Below are 17180 nucleotides of genomic sequence, written 5' to 3' on the forward strand. Positions count from 1 at the left end.
CGCACTACGATAAACCATTAATAACAAAATAACAAATTTTGTTAACATCATAATCAAGATTGATGGATGATAATAGCATTTTAAAATATATATATATATATATATATGTCAGACAAATTTATAAATTCAATACACAAAATTTGGTAGTATGAGATATTTTGATTTATAATTTTTAATTTATATAGTTTACTATCAATATTATTATTTCATTAATTTTGATATTGTTTTGATTAGACACGAAGTTATTTTCTACTATAAAAAATAATATATGACATAATCATTATAATAAATATAAATTATAATGATCATTTTTTAACATATGTCAAAATATTAGAGCTTTTACATATGATATTTTAATATATTTATTTATTTTGAAATCAAACTAACTAATTCAACAAATACAAAAAAAAATAGCATTTTTTATGCAAGTTTATTTCTTTGGTTATATTTCAAATTTTTATGTGAAATTCATATTGGTGGTTTAAAATTTATATTTAATAATTATTGTATGAGTTTATTAGATTTTATTTGATATTTACCGTATAATCTTATTTAAATATGTATTTCATTACATAAGTTGATTTATTTATTATTTTAAAATTATATTTAACAAGATATTAATAGTCATCGATGTAGTTTATAAAAGATCGATTTTGATATAAAATTAATTATCTATGATATAAAATTCTAAGAAAAAAATAAAAAAATTATGGAGGTGTTTAAATATTATTTAAATGAAATATTATGAATTATATTTACTATCAATATTATTATTTTATTAGTTTTGATGTTGTTTTGATGATTTAGTCACGATATTTTAAATTGATAATTTATTTATCGTTAGTGCGCTTAATTTATGTAAATTATGATTTATGCATTGATAAAGTTAATAATTTGATTGATTTTTAGTTTATTATGTCTTATACGTGGTGTTTGGATATATTTTTTTAAAAAAATTTCGGTTTATTTTATTCTATATATTATGCTAATTATAATTTATTATATAACATAAAAGTAACAATTTGAATTTTGATTTGGCGAAAAATTCGAACGTAAATTATATAATTTTTAATTAATTTATTCGTCTAATATAACCAGATATTAAACTCAAATAAATAACAAAATGATTCAAATTATTTTTTAAAAAAATCAAATTTTTTGTTTTTATCATATAATTGGTATTTATGTGCATCGTACATGCTTCATGTTAGTTTATATAAATAGATTCAGCATGGATGAATGTGCTCCCAACCAAAACAACATAAAATTTTCTTATATCTAATTTTTGTTACCAATTTATAATTTCGTATTTTTGATATAAAAAAAACGAAATATTCGTGTCATTATCATTCAAATCTGCCTCGCTTTTAACGTAGCTCAAGGTATTGTTGTACAAGACTAGAGAACATTTATTTTTATGGTTTTGTTTTTGAACGTCATTCCCAATTAAATGAAGGTTAAATTAAATGGTCTACGATTCTTGATTATTAAGAATTTGCTTAATAATCAAACTTCTGATTCAATCAAAGAAGCAGGACTCATACAAATGAAATCGTCTTTCAAGTATATATTTTACAAAAAAATTTTTATTTTTATTCATTTTATAAAGTACATCATAGACCTGGGAAATTGATTTACATGTGACTATAAAAGAGATATCAGGTTTACATATATGAACCTGCGCAAGAATTCAGACACCAGCCAAATTCCAGAGAACGAGCTTCATGCAAGTATAGCTTCATACCCTTCTTCTCTTCCACTCCTACGAAAAACCACAAAAATGACGACTGCAACGAGAGCGACTCCTAACAGAGTGATAGCCCAGCTATATTCAGATATTGCTGTAGCTTTATGTACCTGCAGGAGACGAGTAACGGATATTAGTTAAAACTCCACTGAGCTCAAAAGCAAGGAAAATGTTTAAAACTAACGAGTGTCAAAATTTTCTTTTAGCACAGGTTGAGGTAGAATGACTAGCCAGTGTAAAACTACACTAGCCCGATGTTAAGGATAGAAAGATGATCTCCAATTCACACAAGGAGTTCCATCGAAAGTATGGAACACGATATATAACGGTTGTTCAAATCATAACATATGCATCTGCTTTATAGCACATGAAAAACCCATAAAATGGGCACCTAGAGTGAAGCCACATCGAGGTGAAACCTTTGCGCCTGAGGGCTTGACGGCCTTCAATGAGCCTGTGTCTTGGTGCCCCTTGAAGTCCCAAGGCACGTTTTGAGCAGACCTCCATTGATTTGAAGAGAAGTAACATGTAAATAGTCTTTAATATTTTCTAGGGCACTTCATTTGGCACGACTCTTGATACATGTATATCCTAAAGTAAGTTTATGTAACTATCAATTCCAATTTATTTTTACGCATGCTATCACGATTTACTTTCAGCAACATATCATAAACCATTAAATGATCGCTTGGTCATGTCCATCATGGATAGAATCTGGAAGAGGCACAAGTCTTACATCAACCGGAGCATGCAAGACAGCATTTGAATTTGCTGATGAATCGACAGTCAAAATGTAAAAGAGCCCCATTACTCCTGTGTGCCTCTGTGAACTGCTATAATTTGAAACTAAAGTCAGTGTCTCCCCTGCAGAAATCTTCACAGAGCCAGGTGAAGGGTAACAGGTTGACATTCCCACAATGTAACCCTCTTCGTTTCCAGGTTCAACTCCATTCCCATAAGTCGGATTCGATGAGCATATGACTCTTCCTCCCTGAACAGGTTCACCACACAACAACTATTTATGTTTTTTTCATGAAAACAAGGCAAAAGACAGCTTTTCATGAAGATCCATATGCACCAACAAACCATGAATCTTAAGATAAGAGAATTAGCTATACGAAGTAGTGAATATCTCTGATCAAGCATCAGAAATATACGAGTAAAGTAAAGAATATCTATGACCACCAAAGAAAAAGGCATAAGCTGTCAAAATACCTCCCCATATAGAGTTGTGCCAATTCCTCCAGCATGTTGGTGCCCAACCCCATAAACTACCTCGCCACCATTAGGAAAATTAATAGTAAGGATTTTTGAATTGGTGCAACCATCATTAGCCTCAGCAACAGTACACGACTCGACATCATATTCAATCTGCAACAGAACACTTCCAATGAGCAAAGGAGAAAAACATTAAGAACATAAACACAGATGAATGTTACATCGATAAATATTGCTTCATAAAGACCAAACTTTTCCTGAAGTTTGATATTTATTCATCAGTTAGCGATGCTTGTTATCCCAAGAACTTACCAAGTAGAAAACATTGACCGAATCGATTCAAATGAAAATGAATTTAACAATATCCACTCCAATACTAAATATATACCTCCTCAGATCATTCACATTCCTTCCTCGATCTCTCTAGCATTAAATTATACTAAAAAACATAGCGAAATCAAAGAAGATATTCATTTCCAGAGCCAGTTCTTAAGATCCTTATTGACATAAAACTCATCAAGGCAAACATAAATACAGTTAGATAATATTGATTCAACAGAATATGGGAGATGCTTTGTTACCACTTAGGCACTTACCAGGCAGTGATGTCTAGCACGAACTCCCCTTGATTCATTGGACTTTGTCCATATATCTGTGACATCAAATATATAGATTTGAACGGGCAAAATCGAGGGATCCCATTCAACATATTTCACCGTATACCTTAAACGTAGACTTCTCTTCTCAGCCTGAAATCCTTCTTTCACTCTGCATCTTGCGTCATCATAACAACACCTCAATCCACCTCCATATGTTCGGGGCAAGACATAGCCATATTCGTCAACCGTAACATTGTACAAATCACACCGGCACTCGGTGCAACCTAATTTATCCTCGGCACCACGAGTGTCGATTGCATGAACATTAAGCATCCATCTCTCCTCGTATCCATCCGGGATATCATCCGGATTGCCAACCTCAATTCCATAAGGATCAGGCACATATGTGGTAGTTCTTCGAGTCTCGGATCCAAGCCCAAAATACTGCGAAAGCCCACTGTCACACACACCGCTATTTTTCACAATAATATGTTTGGAACGAAGGAATCCCAGATCACCATGAATATTCGGAATATCCACGCCCTTGCGTTGATAGTATCGCAAAACAACCCAATGATGGAGATACGTTTCATGAAGAGGAATTGACTTCCCGTTTTCATCTACTACTTCTCCATTGAAATTCTTGATAGCTATATGACCTCGAGAAAAATCAATGTTGTAGTAATATTTGTTTGAAACCAATCCTGGTTCCAACACAAACTCCGGCGACGAAAAGACTTCAGTTTTCAACCCATTTTCGCTTCTTTGATTAGCTTGTGAACATTGAACCATCGCCACTAGCAGAAGGATTGCAACGTAAAGTAACCAGCAGCCTGAGCCATGAGCCATTCTTACTCCCATTTTCACAGGTCACGTCTGTTCAAATCAAAATCAAAATCAAAATCAAAATCAAGAATCAGTTCACAGAGCTGTACAAAGTTTGTCATACAAAGTATTCTCCAAACTGGCAGAACCACAATTATCAATAACAAGAATCGACGTAAATTGAATTGAACTAAAGACAGCATATTCATCGTTCTACTAAAGAATACAAAACTCTGAATCCCATTAAAACAATACCCATCAACCAAAGAAATCGCAAACTTAGTTATATAAACTCAAAACCCAATAGTTTGTTAACAAAAGTTTATTTATTTTTCCTCAAAAAAAGATTTACGCACGTAATTTCGTACAGATTGGGAATACATAGATCATCATATGATGATAATCGAAGAGAAAATAAAAAAGGAGACGGAAGCTCTCCTAGTATGTACAAACCAGAGGACACATGTAGCAAGAGAGAGGCTTAAATCTGAACACATAGAACAAAGATTTAACGAGCGCTTTCTGCAACTAACAGGTATATTTTATCCGAAGCAGCGTCGTTATAAATGCGTTGAAATCAATGAAACAGACACGTAAATATATATATATTTTTTGCTGATCACAGCGCTTGCGCCATAAAATACTAGTAAAAGATGCACATGTGCATGTGCTATTATTATTTTTAATTTGATAAAATAATACTAAATAATTAACATGAAATTATTTTCGATTTAGAAAAGCTGTTCGATTTAAAAAGGAAGTTTTGTTTTGATTTTTTTATATTTAAAATATGGAGTGACTTGAAAAGATTTTTAGTAGAGTAAGAATGGTAATTTAAAAGGGAAGTTTTGTTTTGATTTTTTTATATTTAAAATATGGAGTGACTTGAAAAAGTTTTAGTAGAGTAAGAAGGATAATTATGGAATTAAGTATTTTGATGTCCTCAAAGGTAGTTATTCTAAGACCCTCACACTTAATATAATAGTATAGATACTGCATTGTTTCGCCATTTTTTTTTTACCAAACTGTAAGCCCACATTAAAATTGGACTGATTTCCTACCAATATTTCTTTGTGAGCTATTGCTCTTGCACAAAGATTGTCCTTAACTTGGCCAACTTTGTTTGTAGGCTAGTGCCTTGAGTGGAGATCGTCTCTCGCAAATTGGAAAAACAAAATTTGATATTGGAACTTGGTATATTCTAATATTGAGAATTTACATTATTATCTCTGAAGAACCAATAACATTGACATGATCATTTATTATTAAAAATTTTCAATATAAGTTTCAATTTTATCCGTGCACATTAGGTGAGTTTATAAATCCACTCAACATACGTGTCATGTGTTGAGTCAATAAAAATACTAGTATGCAGACAGCATGAACAGAATCAGGTAAACTCTTGATTTGCAAACTACGTTAGTCACGCAAACTAGGCTGAACGAGTCATTCGTGACTAGCTCGCATGAGAAAATGTTGGAAGAGAAAATCGAATTCTATACAATTGATCAATCGCTTAACTACTCAACCAACTCATACACCCTCTTTGAGGAGTCTTATATATGTGAGTTTTTTTATTGTTTTGGTTATTTATGTCGTCAAATTTTAGTTTATCTTGTATTTTCTATTTGTAATTTAGTCATTTTATCGATAATATTGATGTATTACTTAATACATCAGTGTAATATCATCGTCACATAGGAGTGTTACACCAATGTCAGGTCATAAAAAAACGATCCAAGGATGAACGACACGGTTGAAAACCATTATTACATTAAGTAAATCTATATAACCAAAAATTTAATTTTCTAATGTAAAAATTTATGAAACTTTATTAAATCCTATATTAAATTGGGTAATGGTCCAGATTTGCAATATATTACTGGAAAGTGGTAACGTGGAGAAAACGAAGGTTTGTAGTTAATGGGCGGATTTACGTAGGAATAAGACAAACGGAAAGGTACATCTTCGAGAAGAATCCTTTTGTTAATAGACTTTTTTTTTGTTGAGTGAGTCTCATGTGAGACCGTCTCACGGATCTTAATCCGTGAGACGGGTCAACCCTACCCATATTCACAATAAAAAGTAATACTTTTAGCATAAAAAGTAATATTTTTATATGGATGACCCAAATAAGAGATCAGTCTCACAGATACGACCCGTGAGACCGTCTCACACAAGTTTTTGCCTTTTTTGTTTGGATAGATTGTATTCACACTCCGACGTTATCTCCGTCCTCTCTCTCTTTTTTTTTTAACTAGTTAATTTGTACATATGGTGCATGTGCATAATCTTTTTAAATTATCGAAAGACTGAAATGAAATTTGATAAATTATCGAGGTACTAAAGTGCTATTTGAATTGTTGAAATTTAAAAATAAATTAAAAACAGAAGTGTAATATTGATATCACATAAGGGCAAAATTGGAAGAAAAAGTTGGTGTCTATTTTTCCGACGTTAACTTCGTCCTTTCTTTTTTTTTTTTTAAACTGTGTGTACAATATTTTTTATAATTATCGAGATACTACAGTGAAATTTGACAAGTACTATTTGAATTATTGAAATTAAAAAAAAAACAAAAGTATTTGTTGAAATTTAAAAAATAAAAACAAAAGTGTAATATTGGTATCATATAAAGGCAAAATTGGAAGAAAAAGTTGGTGTCTATTTTTCCGACGGTATCTTCATCCTCCTTTTTTTAACTAGTTACTCTGCACACGCAGTGCGTGTGTGTACATTCTTTTTTATAATTATCGAGAGATTAAAGTGAAATTTGACAAATTATCGAGTGATTAAAGTGCTACTTTGAATTGTTGAAATTTAAAAAAAATATAATATTGGTATCACATAATAGCAAAATTAGAAGAAAAAGTTGGTGTCTATTTTTGACACACACACACACACACAACTACTTATTGGCATGCTATGATATAAATTAAAATATTGTTCATTAAGTAATTTTTCTTTATAGATTATGTTATATTAAAATTCAAAGCTATATAAAATTATATTTTGTAAAGTTTTTTTTATATATTGCAAGGGTAGTTGATCATAAACGTACATAAAATTAATATATTATGTGTATCAAAAGTTATTGTTGTGCTTTGGTGTTGTCAATACGAGAACTCAACATGCATCGAAAATTAATTATTGACACACAAGTAAACTTTTAATAAATAAACTTTCAGATTTAAATTATGCACAAGTAGAATACTTATGCAATGTCTAATGACACAAATTCACTAGAAAAATATGTAAATCGTTGTACCAAAACAATATTAGTGAGTATAACAAAAGTAAATTCCTTGAAACTCCAAAGAATTAAAATGTATCAAAATAAATCAAACTAAAAATTATATGCATAAACCATTGTTTGCTTAAAACAAATAAAAGAACACTATTCGATCAACACTATGCGTCAGTGTTGTTCTTTAAGTGTCTTCAACACCAATCAGCGACACGGTATAAACGTGATTCGATCACTCAAATTCTTCACATCGAAATCTCCAATACTGAACTTGTGCAAGTTTAGAAAAACTCCAGCATCTGCATAGTCGTCTCTCCATATTTCTCATATTTAGATGTTCATATCTTGACCTAATTGTCTTTCCATAGATCAAATCTTACAATCATGGAAACAAGAGTTTATTCGCAATAAAATCTATTCAAATCTAAGATATTATATCTTATGGATAAATACCAAAAACAAATCATGTAGCATAAATACCAAGATCAAATTATCTAGGAATAAATATGATTATTAGATCAAATCAATTTAGTCTAGAAATGCAAACTTTTATTTTTCAATTTAAATAAAAGACAAAGATTAATTCGGAATAAAATATTACTTTCAGTCTCTCCTTTTTTTGTATTTCTGGACACAATATTGCAAACACGACACACATGATCATCTTCGCATTCACTGTAACTCCCCCTGAGCAAAAGAATAGCTCCCTCTGAATAAAAGAGTTAGCACAATTTATGAGATAGGCGTTGTTGACAGTGTTGTCAACACGAGTGCAAAACACATTGCAAAACATAGAAACAAAAGAGAGTTTTATACCACCTCGAACCCAAGAACCAACTCAAACTTAACAGAGTGACAAATTAAAACAACAAGACAAAACAAATCAGAGTCAGGCTTGTCCATTATTCTCCTCAACATGGTCCTCTGCAGCTTCTGCATCATCATCATCAGATTTATTTTTATCAGCCTCAGCACTAGTTGTTTTTTGTACTCCCCCTTTGTCTCCATAATAGACTGCAACTTCCAGGAGCAATCTGTATTCAGCTATCTGATTTTCATAGTGAACGATCAAATCCTTATCATTTAGAATTTGCTTCAGTCAAAAGTCGATTTGTGCCTGCAAAACAAAAGGAGATACAAGAAGATAACTCTGCGGTGTTGTAGTGGAGGAGGAGGCAATGTTGCCAGCATCAGTGGCAGCACCAGCTTCAGACCAAGGAAGGTCCAGTTTCCTATTTCCCTTGAAATAGGCAGGAGCGACATATTCTACAATGTTTTTGTGATGGAGGATTGAGAAAAATGATGGAATATACCAAACTTGAGAAGGTGTGGCTTGATGTAAAGGAGATTGATGATGACAATTTTCAGAAACTGGGATGACATCACAAAGACGATGTAATCGACCGTGATATGGGAAATGGGATCTCCGTGAGTTGTTGGGTAGTTGTCTCAAAGTGAAGGAGGATCAGCTGTGAATGCAGTGAAGAATTGGAGGATTTTGGGGGAAGAAGTTTGGAAGCATGGTGTTGTGAACTATACTGCTTTATTTTCTTTTCTCCTTCTCCTCCTCATATATGTCGTATTATTAATTTGGGCCAACTTGTAAATGGGCCAATACAACATATTTGAATTATTAAACATAGAAAATTTGCGAGTAGTTGTCTCAAAGTGAAAGAGGATCGATTGTAAAATCAGTGAAGAATTGGAGGATTTTGGGGGAAAAAGACAAGGAGGAAGTTTGGGAAGCATGGTGTTTTGAACTACACCGCTTTCTTTTCTTTTTTCTCCTCCTTTTCTTCGTATATATTGTATTGTGAATTTGGGCCAACTTGTAAATGGGTCAATACAATATATTTGAATTATTAATCATAGCTAATTTTGCCCATCATGGGCTATGAGGGGCATTTGTTACACCTAAATCCAGTAAAGCCCATCAGACATGAAGACCTAAATGTTGCTAAGTCCCGGAGATATATAGTTGGTCCGAGAAAAAGCAAGATTGAGTAGTTGATCCACGACGCATCATGGATGATCATGGAATGTGGCTGGAACTACTCCGTGGAGTGTAACAAAAACAGAAAGAATAATACGAATAGGGACACAAAAACAAACATTCAACAAAGCAGCAGCAAATCTTATTCAATTTCTCTCTATATTTTATTTGCATATTTCCTAATTTGCAGCATCCTAGTTTCTTTAGATTTTGGCATATTCCTCCAACTTTCTTGTAAAAATTTCATTCATTTTCATAACAACGTAATTAAATTTGATGTTATTCATGAAATTTCTCTACAATTTCATTATATTCCTCATTTTATTATTTTGCGCTTTGAAGCCATACCGAGAGAATTAAAACTAACAGTCAAATTGGGACAGACAGTGTTTGACAAAGAAGGCGGATCATTCCATATTTGGCACGATCACGTGCCTGGCACGCCCCACAAGTTTCGTAAGAAACAACTTGGCAGCATCAAAATTCGAGCATATTCTGCACGTCTTGGATAGCAAAAACAACTCGAGCAGATCCTATAAATTCGCAGCACCTGCAGCAGCCAAGTTCCTGTCCAGTTCGAGGCAAGTGGACAACATTGGAGTTCGAGTATTCCACTTAATCTCTTCCACGTTTCTTAAGATCAATACCAAGTAAGTGAGGGGCTTATGTATATGTTTTTTAAAATAATGATGTTCATGTTTTTGAAAACTCAAACGTACACTACTCGTTTCACATAATCTGATTCGTACATGTTTTGTTCTGCATGATTCATCTGTTATGATATGATCTCTTGAAAACACACTATTATTATTCGAATTAAAAGTGTTAAGGAAATTTCCGAGACATGAAAAGATAAGACCCTGATGCAGTAGGTTATAATAATCAATATATAGAGGAATAACAATTGGGGACTGATCAGTATACCATGGATAAAGAGATGAATAACAGTGCCTTATTTGATATGTTTTAATGCCTTGTTTCGAGTTTTGTTTTTCCCGTTTCTTGATTTCATGTTGCGATATTTCACTTTTGAATTCATATTATATTTATATTTCGATATTCTTGTGTACAATTGGCCCTCACATGCTGAATGTTTTCTCCAAACACACACCCCACTTACTTCCCTCCCCAGATAAAGGCGAAGATCAGTTGAAAGATGATGAACAACATATGTTTTGGGGCTGGTGATCAAGTTCGAGACATGAATTTTCAAGCATCGATTTTAGTTTTATTTTCTTATACATTATCTCTTCTGCATTTGTGTTTTACACTGTAAAAAAAAGTCATGAGTTGGGTAATAGACTGGGCCTTGGCTATTTTATGTACTATGTGACTTATTTGTTTCGTGATTATAAATTGTTAAGCCCATGACGCATCTCGGTTACGGGTGCGTGACAACTACCGTGATAAACAATATAAACAATATGTCGCTCCCTACTACTTTGACTAACAATTTCAACATACATCGCTCTTCTACTATTGCGACTATAATAACAATAAATTACTACCCAATGACCGAAAACAAAAAACATCAACAATAATAAACAACTTTATATATAATATCAAATTATCTTCCGGTGATTTATCATAGTTCAACGCAATAATATTCATCAATATTAAACAATAAAAAATATGTTTGATCTCGAGGTTTGTGAAATATCTATAATTCAACAATAATTATCAAATCATTGCATCATATCAACACAATCAAAACACAATCAATATACAACATCAAATAGCCCAACACCACTATTTCAACAAAAATACAAAAATCAATCATAAATATTTACGTTCAACAATTAATATTCTGATGCATTTAGTTCACGATGCTAATATCAAACAATTAACTTTAAATGATAGGCTATATCGAAACATCCGCTAAACTAAAAATTTTCATAGCAAAATATAGCCTATACTTTGTAGACTTCGAATATATAATGTGATTTGATAACAACCGACAAACAATATCTCAATTTCAATTTAACGATTAAAATTTCTCGTTATAACTAAATTAAGAGTAACTTCAAGTAACCCAACTAGAATTTCTACTTCTCGTTAAAATTATATATTATTCAACAATATTCAATTTCAGTATTATTTAGCAATTTATCAGATTTATTTTTAGAAATTAACGAATTCCAAACATCACTGAAATATGGAATTTATACCTAAATCTAAGATTTATATCAACGATCCCAAAACTCAAGTCAGCTCGTTGATAAGTCACAAAGTCAAACAAAATTTTTTTGTTCTCTCTAATTCTCTTTCTTCTCTCTGAAATCTGAATAGATGAGACGAAATTCAAACATTTCATGGCCTCATCATTTTAATTTATTTTTTAATATTTAATATTCAACCTTTCCAAAATCAATATATCCGTTCAGATAACTAAAACGGTCATATTTGCCAAAACTCAAAACACGTGCTTTATATATTTTTGAGTTTTCTATCTTATCTCCAAATTTCAACCCAGATGGACATTATATGGACAAAAATATTAAATATTTTATTTTTAAAAAATATTAATTATTTAGTAATCCAGCGTTACTAAATCAAAAAATTGTTATTTTTATTTCAGGATACTACAGTAATACAAATTGTTATGCTTATTTCAGGATATTACAGTAATGCTCTTCGATGTTCAGACACCAAATATGAATAGAAAAGAATCGAATTTGAACAATCCAAATGCTTAACAAACATGTGATATATTTCATATGAAAGAAAAACAAGTCTTGGCTCTCATCTTTTCCTAAATGAATAATAATTTTGTATATCAAGTAGAATTCGGTAGGTTATTTTCTAGACAATAACTACTCTCTTCAATAAATTCAAATTACCAATCTGAATTGTTTAGGTCGAGTCGAGTCGTTCTGCATTCATAAATTTAATAGAAAGTGATGCGGCTAAAATAAATGAGTCGCGTAGACTGTGGACACATGATTTAATTGGTTAGTAAACTGGTCCACTTGGCTCGTAAATGAGCCATATGCTGGAAAACGGATCCACGTAGACAATACCTCAATGGGAATAACTGCGTCACAAAACTGTTAAGTGGGCATCGGGAGGTTTGTGAGAACCGAATCCAGCAGTTGTAGCAAAGCATTTCAGTAAACATGCAAGATTATGCAGAGATATATTAGAGCTGATTTTCGCTGACTATTTTCACAGTCATGTAGTTCAGCAATAAATCCACAGCCAGAAACGAGATTCCCACACAGACGTTACTAATCCAACCCATGACTTGTAACTGAAGCATTTAAAATGGAATCAAGGTTGTTAAATGCAGATTATGACCATTAATAGGGAGCCTAACAGTCAGATTTCGGCCTATAAATAACACTCTCAACCTCTGAATTGGGTTACACAAATCTTGAGAGTATCACTTGATTTTCGAGTAAGAGAGTGTCTGATTTTCGAGCAAGTAGAACCAGTAGCAAGAACAAGCAGATTTCAGACTTCTACCGAAACACTTTTAGCAAATTACGGTAAGTGGGCTTATGTATAAATATCTTGAAATCCGTTTGATAATTCTGTTTTAAAGTTCAGTTTCTGCATGATTTCTGATATATGATTTTGAAGCACTGAAACTCCCTAGTGAACTAATGGTAGGAATATATATTCTGAACATTTCTGAATTCTGATTCTGATTCTGGCCTCACTCCTTAGAGGAGAGAATATATAGGGGACTGATATCAGTTTAGCCATGAAATTCACTAACGTGTTCAGTGCTTACTAATTCTGATTTCTGTTCTGAAACCTGTAAATTCTGAATTCTGATTTCTGTTATGAAATACGAGTTTTCAGTATATTTTTGTATTTATGTTTCTGTATTAAAATGATTTTCGAAAACTGGGAGTTATTCCCGCCCCTGCTTACTGAGTGACAATCATATCACTCACCCACCAAACACATATCAGATAAGAACGAGGAAGAGTTGATAGAAGAAGAGGAGCAACGTAAGTTTTTGGGCTGGTGATGAAGATCGTTGTTCTTAGTTCTGATTTATGTTTTATTTTTCGCTGCATCTGTTCAGACGTTGTAATCTTATGGTTTTACATTTCCGCTGTAAAACATTTGTCATTGAGTTGTAACAGACAATGATTATTATGAATAAAAGACGGGTTTCTGAAATTCTGTACTTCTGAGACTTGTTGTTTTCGAATGAATATTTGAGAGCAACGCCGGTGTCAACCAATCCCCATCCCGGGGCGTGACATTGAAGTGGTATCACAGCAGAACCGGGTTTCATAATCTGGGGAGGAGGAACTAGAAATAATAAGTTATTATAGACTTCTGAAAATAAGTCCTGAAAGTTACTGAAATAAGCTACTGTAATAGACTACTGAAAGGATAGACTAACTACGTACAGTAGGGAAAATCAGTAGAGAAGTAAATCAGAATACAATAGCATATAAAAAAAACAGTAGATGGAAACCAGTAGCCGAAACCAGAATCAGTAGATGGAAACCAGTAGATCTGAATGCAGAAGACTGAGTCAGTAGACTCGGAATGCAGCAGACAATGCTGAAAAAGCAGCAGACTGATTGCAGAAGCATCAGAGTTGCAGTAGACAGTGTATTCCAGCAAGGAAATGCAGTAGACCTTGCAAATGACATGGAAGTTGAGGTGTTTTTCGCGCAAACTTCAAACGGCCATACTTTTGATCCAGGAGGAATTTTTACTATTAAAAGTAGGCGTTGGAAAGCTCTCGACGAGGAGAACCTAACCTAGAACCACTTATCATTCTAGCACCGCCGACGAATCCCAAAATCCATCGTTTAGATAGTGATATCATCATTTCCGTGAAATTTTCCAAAATTTTGAAACTTTGAGGAATTTTCATTTCTAATTGGCTTAGTATTTTTGCACCAAACTTGGTACCATTCATGTTCTTGATGTGAAGGATTTTTAGTAAATGTTTCACGTAATTCTGAGATCGAAAATTTTTGAGCTATTTCTGCTGTTAATTGTATAGGCAGTACTGATTCTGTTCATTCCAGTATTTGTCTATAACTCCACCTATATTCTTGAGATCATTCCTGAACCTTTACCCTTATATTTTTGGATGTAGGATATGGCTGACCAAATTAGCTACATTAAGACCTTAGAGAGGAAGCTAGAAAAACTAAAGGAGAATAACTACTGCCTAAAGTTGGACAAAGATGAGTTAGAGCGTCGAGCAGAGAACTTAGAGAGTGATGTTCAACGTTATGCTCATTATCTGCATGAGACAGAAGGGAGGAGTAGGTAGGCTCAAGAAGAGTTTGAAACCTCCCAAGAGACTGTGGATAGAATTCATCGAGTTACGTGATACACTACTCGAGAAGATCCAAATACTCAAGGATCAGAATCACCAACTCGTGCACCAGCATAATCAGTATAGTGAACAGACTGATGCACATATTCATGAGTTGCAGAGTACTGTTGAAGTTCTTAGTGACCAGAATGCAGTTCTGCATGGTCATATTGAACATCTATAAGCAGTAATAGCCAACCATGAAGAAGAACCTGAAGAGGATCCAGAAGATGAAGAAGAAATTGAAGAGGATCATACGTATTTAGATTTGGGAGAAGTGATAGATTAGAGTACCAGTAGTAGTAGTTGTAATAGCACTTGTCCCACTTGCATTTCTGTTTTCCTTTCGAAATTCAATTGTAATTGCACTTTCTTGGGAAATCAATAAAAGTTATTTTTATCCATTGGTTTCATATTTAAATTACGAACAATTACTCAATCATTTTGTTTCTTTTCTTGAGTCCATATTTTGCCATCAACCTTAGAACTTTCGTACTTGTAGGAAATGGACAGAAGACCAGTAAGAAACAACCGCAACCCTCGTTACAACCACCGTGACAACAACCGCAACAATGAGGATGCACAACCGCAACAGCAGCAACAACCACCACCAGCGGTTGGACTCAGTCAGGCCGATTTGATGGCCATAGCCACGATTGTGGCAACTACGCTGCAAGGGTTTGTCAACCCAAATGCTAATCAGCCACCACCACCACCTCCAGCTCAGAATAGAACTGAAGCAGCACTATGAGGCTCTCCGAAGAGCAAGAGTTCCAAACTTTGATGGAAGCACCGATCCAGAGGTGGGACATAATTGGATGAAAGAGGTGGAAAATCATCTTCGACTACTTGAGGTTCCCCAAAAGATCAGAGTAGAGGTGATTACACCTTTCGTTGTGGATAAAGCTGCCAAATGGTGGGAAGGAGTCTCACCAGCTATGATAGAGGCGGGACCTATCACTTGGCAAAGGATTCCGAGAGGCATTCCTGAGGCAGTACTTTCCAACAGCAGTTCGAGTGCAGAAGCTGTCAGAATTTGGAAGCTTGGTTCAAGAACCAAACATGACAGTGGTGGAGTATTCATCCAAGTTCCACTCGTTGGGAACTTACTCCTCAACCATCATGGGAGACGAAGCCTTGAAGATGCATCGCTTCAAGAAGGGATTGAACAGCCGTATTCAATCTGCCCTTGCCGTTATCGAGCCCAATAGTTTTGATGAATTGATGGGAGTCGCCATCAGGGCTGAAAATGATATTAAGAGGCGTGAAGGCGAGAACAAACTCAAACGTCCTCAACCAAGCCAGTACCAATCGGGCTAGCAATTCAAGAGGCCTAGGTTTTCAAGCAACCAATTTAGTGCTCCATCCAAAGGAACCACTTCCTCTCAATCAAACAAAGAAGGAGTCAAGTGCCAAACTTGCGGATTCACACACACTGATGAATGTCGTAGGAATTCTGGAGCATGTTTCCGTTGTGGGAAGATGGACCATCGCATCGCTCAATGTCCTATTCCAGATCCAAGGAATGGTCCAGCAAGGTGGAACAACTCCAAATAAGCCTAAGGAGAACAAGCCCAATGCTCGAGTCTATGCTATCACTCAAGAAGAGGCGGACAACTCAAATGATGTAGTAGCCGGTACCATTCTAATCAATAATATACCTGCTTATGTGTTATTTGATTGTGGTGCTACGCATTCATTCATGTCTAAGAGATTTGCCAAGAAGTTAGGAGCTAAGCCTGATAACTTAGAATAACCATACAGAGTAGCCACTCCTGCAAATCGAATTTTAGAAACTCGCACTCTATCTCGGGATATTAGTGTTCTCATAGAAGATCAGAATTTCAAGGCAAACCTGATTCAAATAAACATGGTGGAATTCGACGTAATTCTTGGAATGGATTGGTTAGCCAAGAATCATGCTTTAGTAGACTGTCATGGAAAGACGGTAACTATCCAAGCTCCACACCAAGAGAAACTATTATTTCGTGGCAAGACCAAAGAACGAAAGACTCTTCTTTCTGCTTCTCAAACTTGGAAAGCCATGAAAAGTGGAGAAGAAGTTTACCTAGCTATGTTAAGCGAGGTAAAGAAAGAAACCGCACTTACGCTAGAAGAGATTCCGGTAGTACAAGAATTCCAGGATGTCTTTCCTGAAGAACTCCCTGGCGAACTTCCCGACCGCGAGGTAGGAATTTGAGATTAATTTAGTGCCCAATGCTGCACCAATCTCAAAAGCACCGTACCGAATG

General features: G+C 34.1%; 1 protein-coding gene across 3 annotated transcripts; it reads right to left on the minus strand.

The window, feature by feature from the left end:
* Window positions 1-1572: 1572 nt before the first annotated feature.
* Window positions 1573-4971, minus strand: LOC140805700 (uncharacterized). 3 transcript variants are annotated; one of them, XM_073161978.1, is made up of 5 exons: window positions 4843-4971; window positions 3562-4440; window positions 2963-3118; window positions 2484-2738; window positions 1573-1857 (listed from the first exon to the last, which is right to left on the minus strand). In XM_073161978.1, exons 2-5 carry the CDS (start codon window positions 4423-4425, stop codon window positions 1723-1725), a joined length of 1410 nt encoding a protein of 469 aa, XP_073018079.1. In that variant the 5' UTR covers window positions 4426-4440; window positions 4843-4971; the 3' UTR covers window positions 1573-1722. The 3 variants fall into 3 exon arrangements, with proteins under 3 accessions (XP_073018079.1, XP_073018080.1, XP_073018081.1); XM_073161979.1 differs by lacking the exon at window positions 4843-4971 and adding an exon at window positions 4746-4769; XM_073161980.1 differs by lacking the exon at window positions 4843-4971 and adding an exon at window positions 4742-4760.
* Window positions 4972-17180: the final 12209 nt, after the last annotated feature.

This window comes from Primulina eburnea, chromosome 11, assembly GCF_022965805.1.
Source record: "Primulina eburnea isolate SZY01 chromosome 11, ASM2296580v1, whole genome shotgun sequence".
NCBI lineage: Eukaryota > Viridiplantae > Streptophyta > Magnoliopsida > Lamiales > Gesneriaceae > Primulina > Primulina eburnea.

Excerpts from the sequence above, each read along its gene's own strand:
- LOC140805700 (XM_073161978.1), bottom strand. The coding sequence starts at position 4,425 with ATGGGAGTAAGAATGGCTCATGGCTCAGGCTGCTGGTTACTTTACGTT. Across the intron at positions 3,119-3,561 it reads GTGCTAGACATCACTGCCTG|ATTGAATATGATGTCGAGTC; the intron begins GTAAGTGCCTAA and ends GTTCTGTTGCAG. Across the intron at positions 1,858-2,483 it reads TCTTGCATGCTCCGGTTGAT|GTACATAAAGCTACAGCAAT; the intron begins GTAAGACTTGTG and ends CGTCTCCTGCAG.